The 9353-nt window shown below is 42.0% G+C and overlaps 1 protein-coding gene across 3 annotated transcripts; it reads left to right on the forward strand.

Moving 5' to 3' along the window:
• The first annotated feature begins 163 nt into the window (after positions 1-163).
• zgc:113278 (Translocating chain-associated membrane protein 1-like 1-like) lies at positions 164-9121 on the forward strand. Of its 3 annotated transcripts, XM_056593422.1 has the most exons (12): positions 167-632; positions 1550-1610; positions 1755-1873; positions 2255-2371; positions 2469-2527; positions 2941-3025; positions 3368-3438; positions 3893-3997; positions 4095-4238; positions 4965-5125; positions 5341-5439; positions 7748-9121. In XM_056593422.1, the coding sequence occupies exons 1-11, from the start codon at positions 513-515 to the stop codon at positions 5412-5414; spliced, it is 1116 nt and encodes a 371-aa protein (XP_056449397.1). In that variant the 5' UTR covers positions 167-512; the 3' UTR covers positions 5415-5439; positions 7748-9121. The 3 variants fall into 3 exon arrangements, with proteins under 3 accessions (XP_056449398.1, XP_056449397.1, XP_056449396.1); XM_056593423.1 differs by lacking the exon at positions 7748-9121 and having other exon boundaries at positions 164-632; positions 2941-3016; positions 5341-5835; XM_056593421.1 differs by lacking the exon at positions 7748-9121 and having other exon boundaries at positions 5341-5835.
• Positions 9122-9353: the final 232 nt, after the last annotated feature.

The following is a 9353-nucleotide window of genomic DNA, read 5'->3' on the forward strand; positions in this document are numbered from 1 at the left end:
CAAAACCTTAAACGGACAATCAGTATTACACGTTGTTTTAGCCATTTATCTGACAAATGTTGAAGTGAACCAAGTATTTTCACATTAATTCTGTCTTATTTCATTTGGATTTGGGAACATGGAATTTTTCCAGTATGATTAAATCAAATTATTTAGCAAATAGAGTATCATATTCGATAATCCCCCCAAAAATGCCATTCTAAAAAAGAGTCCCAAAAAGTGTCATAAATGATGGGCAGTTCATCATGAATGGGTTCTGGTTCTGGAGAGGGAGGGCGCGTCATCGAGACCTGCCCGGAAAAGTGGGTGTTTTGGGATACTCATACTACTAGCTCGATGCAGCTACTAGATTATTTTTATCCGCAGAACATTTTCTTCATTTATTGCATTTCAGAAAGCAGCAGTCAAAAGGATACATATTTTAAGACAGCGTTGTAGGAACAGCTAGCTAGACCACCAGACGCCGACGTTGGTTCAAAGCTCCAGAGGAAGATAGAAGTGTGCCCGCTAAGATGGGTTTCCGCAAGAAGAACAAGAGCCCACCGGTTCTGAGCCATGAGTTTGTGATCCAGAACCACGCCGACATGGTTTCTTGCTTGGCCATGGTCATCCTGCTTGGTCTGATGTTTGAGGTACTGTTTAACCTCGTTCTCATCTCACGACTGAACGCCTGTAACGGGCTGCTCAAAATTGGCGTTGTGGGCAAGAGAGAGAGGGGGTGGGACTTCGATTGAGAGATTTACGTTTAACCAGCATGTTTCGGACATTGCTTTGTCAAATTAATCATCCAACGAAAAGCATTTTTTCTGCATGTCGTTGCTTGTTATGACATGTTCTTATTATTGTCGCTCCGGAGACTTAACTAGCGTACACAGCTCTTAGGAAGTAAGTGACCGGAAGTGGAGTATTAGCAGACCGGGATAACGATACACTCTCATCCTATGCACTGTTTAGTAGCGGCCAGGTGCACCAATATATGTGGGTACCAGCCACTTCTAGCTAGCTGACATGGCAACAAGAGGCATGGTGCTGTCGTTTCTTTCCCCTGTCATGTCTGCAGGTCATCTTCATGTCAGCTATTGAGTTTAAAAAAATAAATGATCTAAGACTTGCATGAAACCTGCTGCAGCACAGAGGCCACTGGCAATCTTGTGGACTGTTTAATTTGTAACTCATTCAACATTACATGATAGAGGCTTAGCACGTCCAAATGTTACAAGTACACTGATTTCACATCACTTTAACTCAAATGAAAATATACCCTAATGAGTGTGCAGCTGCTGGTCATTGCTATGTCTAATAATAATACATAATAATATGATAATAAAAAAAATCGTAAATATATTACCATAATACCTTTGTTATTCAAAAATGTACTGCCACATTGTATTCATCCATTTTAATTCATAAATGTGAATAAAATGACATGAACTGCTATTGACCCTCTTAGTTATTCTATAATAAGCTATATCAATGTAATGGAGCTGTTAATGTGATACCCCCTTTTAGTGTCTGCAATGAATTGTTTCTGACTTTCTTTTTGTTACAGGTGACAGCCAAGTTTGCGATCATGTTCATTACGGTCCAGTATAATGTTACACAAGTTCTAGGTGAGGGATCATGTTGGATCTTATTGCTTTATTCAGGCATTAACATTGTGGCAGGATACTTCTGTAATTTATTGAAGAGTCCCTCGTTTTGTGAACCACTGTTTAACAATCCTTTTTTTGTGTTTTTATTCATTTTTGGAATAGAGGGAAAGAAGGAGCCAGTGAACTTTTACCAGTATGGCCCCAAAGATGCAGCTACAGTTGTCTTTTACCTGCTCATTGCAGTCATACTGCATGCCTTGATACAAGAATATATTCTCGACGTATGTATAATTTCAAATACAAAATGCACTTTTTTTTTTTTTTTTTAGTGTGTGTTTGTAGCAAGAGTGAATCTTATCCAATCTAATTTCAATCTAAGAGTGACAAGTAACTTCTGTCGTTTAGCCACATGTTCGCCCAGTCTAATCAATATAGCATTTAGTCTTACAAATTGAAACATACTTTTTAAGTGAATGCATGGTCTACTGTACTCTCAACTTGATAAGAGGGTTTGGCTAGTTCAATTTAATTGAAAAGTCAAATGCATTCATAAGAGATAACATGTATTGACCGAACCGTGTGGGAATATATTTGCTCTGCATTGATTTTATTCTTCTTTAAGGAATGCACTCCCCTAATGTCTCCCCTCTTTTCAATTCAAGAAAATGAACCGGAGGTTACACCTCTCAAAGACCAAGCACAGCAAGTTTAATGAATCTGGACAGCTGGCTGCCTTCTACCTGTTCTCCTTCGCGTGGGGCTGCAGCATCCTGACGGCAGTAAGAGGACCCAGCTGACACCACTGGAAACCCAGAGAGGCACAATGACATATGTAGTATTCATGCTGTTGTCTCTTTTCTTTTTCTTTTTCTCCAGGCGGAGTTTGCCACAAATCCCACATTCTTGTGGGAAGGTTACCCACACACCCACATGGGGTAAGTTGGACCTCAAGAGACGAACGCCCAGAGCCTTTCTTAAGATGCTACTACTACTCTTCAACGCACTTTGACATTTTTATGCAGATTTATCTGATGTAGAGCAACAACTTAACAGCACTCTAGCGAGCGAACAGGTGCTCTGTCTGCTGAGCTACTGCCCATGTGTATGAAGGCGCCCGCATCAAGAGATTTAAAGACCCAACGGAGCACAGATATATGGCGAAGCTTTAGCCTCATTGATGTTGTTTATCATCTTTTAAAATGTCATATATGCGTTAAGCTTTATCATCTGCTCTCACTGGTTACTTTTGTCATATTGTTTTGTTTGGCTTTTTTTGTAGACAATATGTGTTATGTATATGTTATTGTGTTTAGTGGTATGACTATCTAAGAATGTATCTCCTTGACAGCTTTCAGGTGAAGTTCTTCTACATTTGCCAAATTGCCTATTGGCTACACGCACTTCCTGAACTATACTTTCAAAAAGTACGAAAGGTAACGTTCGTTTGTAAATCAAATCCAAATACCCCAAACAATGCAAATAATGTGTAACGCTGTAGTGCCTTTTACATTGATCGATTTAATAAGGTAACACAATACTCAGCGGTTGCTTTATCCAAAGTGTCTCACAATACTGAGTGTATTTGTTTTTTGCTTGAGCTAATCAAGGTGTTATGTTTACCGTGATTTATTGTAAATGGTTCACAGTTCTCAAATAGCGTATTATGTTTTCGTACCAGGGTGTAAGTAAAACGCTGAACACCTGTCTTTAGCTGTGAATAGCTGTGTGATATCTTTAGATAATCATTTTATTATCAATTTTCTATTGTATTGCAGGAGGACATCCCTCGCCAACTCTACTACATTTGCCTTTATGTTGTCCACATCACTGGTGCCTATGTCTTAAAGTGAGTCACCCCTCAAGGCGTATGAGCCATGAGACGGCATTATTATTATTTTCTATTGCATTGTTGTTATTTACACTATTTGAATGGTCTGGATAATAGTTAGACAGTAATTATGTCTGTAAAACACATTCCTATGGAATAATACAAGCGCAACGTGTCCTTCGTTTGAAGTGAATACCTCTCTCTGAAAGTAAGATGGAGCCCAGGCAGTATCTTTAGCCCCCACCACTGACTTTGTGATTATTTAATCACGTCCTCTCAGCTCATCTCCTCACTTCAGACACTAAAAATACCACGGACAAATGACTTTGTTCCCTTGGACTCTGGGTTGACCTCAGCTAATGTTCTCACTGTGTGTGTGTGTGTGTGTGTGTGTGTGTGTGTGTGTGTGTGTGTCTGTGTCTGTGTCTGTGTCTGTGCGTGTGCGTGTGCGTGCGTGTGTGTGTGTGTGCAGCCTCCATCGACTGGGCCTGGTGCTGCTGGTGCCTCACTACCTGGTGGAGCTCCTGTTCCACGCCTCGCGTCTCTTCTACTTCAGTGACGAGAACAAGCAGAAGGGGTTTGTACCTCCACCCCACCTTCAATACGATTGGCTCTGTTGCTGTCCGATGGATCATTGCATTCAGCTTTACACTGTCTGTCCTTTGTGCTTTCAGATTCACCTTATGGGCGCTGCTGTTCGTGATTGCCCGTCTGCTCACCCTCACAGTCTCGGTTCTGACGTTTGGATTTGGGCTCCCCCGCACGGACAACCAGGGCTTCTCTCTGGCTGAAGGGAACTTCAATGTGCTCACCATCAGGTAGGTTTCATTCCTTAGCTGTGTTCGAAGTCGTTCCCTATTCACTCACTCACTATTCCCCACATAGTGTTCATGATATAGTGCACTATATAGTGAAAGAACAAACGAGATTTCGGACACTACGCTGAACATTGCTAAACGTCATTTGGTAAATGCGCCAGGTATTTGTGTGACACAGACAGATGCGCCCACATTATGTAAACAAACCGGGCACTCACGAGGAAAGCTGGAGGTTGTATTGATGTTGAATGTAACGTTTCCTTGATCAAGGTTTTTTTTATTAATTTTGAATGTTACATTTTCTTTGTTAAATCCCAAATAAATTGTTGACATTTCTAAACGAAAGCCGGAGACTACATCATTAAATGTATTTGTTTTTGCGGTTATTCAGCTTCTTCTTCTCCTCCGGAAATCCACGACCGCTTTGCATTGTGGTATACGGGAGTAACATGTAGGGAACATCGTATGTACACTCAAATTTTGGGTATTTTTTTATACACTCAAATTCTGGGTATTTTTTTGTGTGTATATATACTCAATATTTGAACACCACCACAAAAAAAATATCCGTGATAGGGAACGATTTCGAACACTGCTCTTTTGCTTGGCCACACGTCGGCTTAATCTGGCCGACCGTCGGTGTGATTTTAATTGCATTTTTAATTTTAATTTGAACTTTGGTTCGAAACGTCGGTGGACATTTGGCACCTTTTTTTCTGCCCGTAGGATGAGCTGCCTGGCTGCTATCTGCCTCACACAGGCCTGGATGATGTGGAAATTTATAAACTTTCAGCTGAAAAAGTGGAGGGAGCACAGTCAGAACCAGGGGTCCAAGAAGAAGACAACCAGTCCCAAGAGCAAGCCTTACAAGAGGGAGCCCGCGAGGGGTGAGTCTGCTAGGACCCTCCGTCCCTCCACTCTCAATCACCGTCCTCTTAAACATAACAAGGCATTCTTTCATTTATTTTCTACCACCTATGTTCAGAATTATTTATTATCGCCATGGCCATGTCCCGTACTACACCACCAAAATAATTGTGTGGCCTATCTCCGCTCTTTTTCAAAGATGTGTGATATTTGTGTTTCCCCCTCGTCTCCATAGGTGGCGCTACTAACGGCATCGTGAAGTCAGACGACAGGACATCACCGCGGGCCAGAAAAGCCAAAGCGTCATAGGGAGACAGAGGAGCGGTGGTTGTGTGTATGTATGGGTGTGTATGTGGCGGATGTGGTGGTGACACGCTATCGGGACCTATTATCGGTACACAGTTCAACGATCCACTATCAGGATGCACTATAGAGATATTATAGCTTCTTACTGCTTCAGGGTCCATGTTGTGACTTCACAACAACAACCGTTTAATCACACTCAACTACCATCTCCCACCTACCTGATCCTTCTCAGTATCCATACATTTAGGTGCGTTAGATATGGTCCATATCATCATTTGAGGTCTCTGTTGATGTAGTCTTGCGGAGCCAGAGATGACTATGCCACTTTGAATGGTGGGATTACAATACGTATGTAATCAATTATTTATCCTACATTTTTTTTGCAATCAATTGAAGGTATTTCTGACTCCCCAAGACTAGTAGAGGTGTGATGGGGGGGGGGGGGGGGGGGGGGGGGGGGGGCTACTGTCCAGTCTGGTTTCGATGCTCTAACATGGTGGGCGGGGCTCAGTAAGTAAGTGTCTGAACAATTGCTGTTGGGTAAAGACCCTTTCACACATGCATTGTTCCCCTGCAATGTTCCTGAACGTTTCCTGCATGGGTTCATGTGTGAATGGGAACAGGGATCAATATTCCAGGATATCTGCCCTAGCCATTTGCCAGCCGGTACGGCTGTGTTGTGACTGAAGCAGTGACCTTGCCAGGAGAGGCACGTGAAGTTATGTCGGTGTGAGGTAGGACAAGTTTGAACCAAAGACTCCGCTGATGACGCATTTCGCGTACGTATCTATCTACTGTTATCTTAAACCGCCAATGCACCCAACGCTCTTTTGATATCCCTTTAATTGTATCCAACACGCGTTTCTGATTGAAATAATTGACAAAAACATTAATTGTCTCGCAAACAAGTTAATAGCAACATTGGCAATGGAAAAACAGGAAAAACACGCCATCTGGCTTCCACAGATGGAATTACCGCCATCTGCTGGAGTGTCCCTGGGCCCATCTTTTCCAGCGTTGCTAGTTTGCTTGGTAAATCACTAGCGGTGCCTGCAATGTTATCCTAGTAATTTACCTGGAACTATGTGTGAAAGGGGCTTAATATAACAGTGAGTCATTTCCATTGTTAAAGTAAGTGTTGACACTTTCGTGACATTTTGACACGACATGTCAAATCTCCAACGATACACCGTTGATTAATTGTCCTTACATCATGGTATTTGACTTCAGGGCAGTGTATTATACTTTATTTTCTAGGTTAAGAAACCTACAATTTTAATTTCGGCCATCACCTTCATTCAAAATTATTTGAAATGAGGACTATGTGTCTAAAGAAACCCAGCCAGCCAGGCTCAATCAAACCGGAGATATCTTCCTGCTCGGAATCAATTTGATCAGTAAAGAAAAAACACAGAGGGTATTGTTTTCAAGGGGGAGAGGGATTAACGTGACCAATCTTAATTTTTTTATTAGATTGTATGTATGGGCTGAAAGTATGTATGGGCTGTGTACATATTATTATGCATAATTTCAAATATGTATTACAAAATGAATGGCTGAAATGAAAATGTTATATTAACTCATGTAAAAACATCCCCTTATTAAGGTTAATACCTGCAAAGATCACCACTAGCTCTGTTTGAAAAAAAAAAAAGACTCCTTGCTTTTTGAAAAATCACTGTAGTATTTAACTGAAAATAACATGTAGATAGCTAAAGTGAGGTCTATAGTGCATTATTTAAATCCACTTTCGTTCTTGGTAATGCCATATGAAGTCCATACTTTTCATGGGATTGAGGGCATTAATTGTTTTTTGTTTTTGTTTGCTACTCGCCTATATTATTATCAAGGTAATGGAGGCTATACCAAGTGGAAGCTGCTATGTAGCATGTTGCGCTGTATAGCATGCATACAGTTCAATCCTTGTGATGCCATTGTGGGAAATGTGCTCAGGATTACTGGTGGGCTGTGAGTAAGTGTATTTTTGTCAATGAGTCAGTGCATGAGGTGTAAAAGCGTGTTTCTTGCTGGTTAGGTTAGTACTGCTGTTTGTGTTTCATACGTACTAACGTGTTAGGTGGCCTTTTTAAAACTGCTGCAAGAATTCAAGTCAGATTTCAATATGGATCTGGGGAATATTATTTGACATGCTTTTTAAAAGCCACTACAACCAGCAAAGACCATAGTTGATAGTGTTGGGCACCTTGAGAGAGGTGTACTAGGTGATTGATATAATATACGACCCAGGCACAAAGGAGGCAGTGTAACACAAAGTATTTCAGTGTAAATATCCATGCTGAGGGGACGCAACTAAACTCAGGTTCTTCCCTCTCCAGGGTATTCTGCTTGCTCTCGAAGGGCAGGTCCATGATGATGCCTAGGGAGCATACAGAGCAATGGTTTCTGGCCTGTTCTGTGGAGTGTCTTCTTTCCACAGTCTATGGGCTCACTGTCCATTGGATTGCCTCCCTCTGGAGCTCCACATACACTCACAGAATCACAGCACCACCATGCAGTCTGAGGGCGTTTTCACTTCACACAGTCCTCATCCAACAAACCAAACCAGTCATCTTAAAGTAGAACAACAGAAAAGAAGACTCTGTTTTTTAGAGTTCACATTTTCAGGTAATTTCGAAGAGGACTCTGATGATTTCACTATCCTCTTTCTGTTCAGACAAGAGTTCCACTGAAGCTTCAACCTTTACTTTTATTATGGGTGGTTCACTTGGGACAAGATGGCTGCAGCTAGACTTGTCTTCCTGTGGTATTTGGTTAAATAGGCCGACAGAGATAGGGTTTGAGAACTACTCCTTTGCTTTGGAAGCCCTTCCTTTTGGAGGATTTGGATGATGGATGTATACAGGGGAGGGTATTTGGGTACATACCACTGTTTCAATCAATTCATGTGGTAGACCTGACGGGCCTTGTGACAGCCAGGTGGCCGGACCTTGAAGTTCAGCAGAGCCATTTCCACCTTTCTAATTCTTCATACTGATAAGCCAGGAGTTTACACTCACTCTCGGGTATGAGCCCCATCACCTTAGCGCTGTCTACATTTCAGTCACACAAATCCTCTCTTGTTTTGACACATTCCCCATCCATCAGGCTCTGGAAGAGACTGCTCTTGACAGCAGATGAGGCCGTTGGTCTCTGGGGAGCATAAGACACAGACAGAGGAAATTCTCAGAGCCTTCCACTTTGCCAGATGAGATTTATCCATGATCATATTCAACCATGTGGGCATTCACGATTTAGAATAATATCTTCCCATGTGTTCGTCTGTTTCAATCATTCGCTTCAGTGTTTGGTTGAACCTTTCTACCAGTCCATTGTTTATGGGGGGTGATTGACGGCAGTTTGTAGTTTTTTTTTACCCTCAGCCTCTTGAATATTTTGCGTAAAACTCGGGACCTGAAACAGGACACTTGGTCGGTGAGAATCTCCTTTGCCCGGCCCCCCCGGCTAAAAAGGAGGAGGACCTCGGACCACGGGGGAGCAAGTGGGGGTCTGCCACAACAGCCACAGTTGGGTTTTATTTAGACCACATGATTCTTCTTCAAGTGTCCTTACCATATCAGTGCTCCACAACACAAGTTAAATGAAATAAGAGAATTGTATTTAATTTCCCTTCTCATATGGACTTTTTATTTGTATTTTGTGTATCAGGGGAAAAGTTAACTTTATGTTGTGTGTGTGTGTGTGTGTGTGTGTGTGTGGTGTGTGGTGTGTGTGTGTGTGTGTGTGTGTGTGTGTGTGTGTGTGTGTGTGTGTGTGTGTGTGTGTGTGTGTGTGTGTGTGTGTGTGTGTGTTGTTACTACAGCTTGTCTCGTTATGCTTAATGTGTTTCTTTCATGGCCTTGAGAGATGAGTGTTCTGAGTGCAGAAGATGAGTATAATTCCTGCGTGTCTTGTTAAAACACTCTTACCCGTGTGCATCGCATC

The sequence above is a fragment of the Gadus chalcogrammus genome, chromosome 1, assembly GCF_026213295.1.
Source record: "Gadus chalcogrammus isolate NIFS_2021 chromosome 1, NIFS_Gcha_1.0, whole genome shotgun sequence".
NCBI lineage: Eukaryota > Metazoa > Chordata > Actinopteri > Gadiformes > Gadidae > Gadus > Gadus chalcogrammus.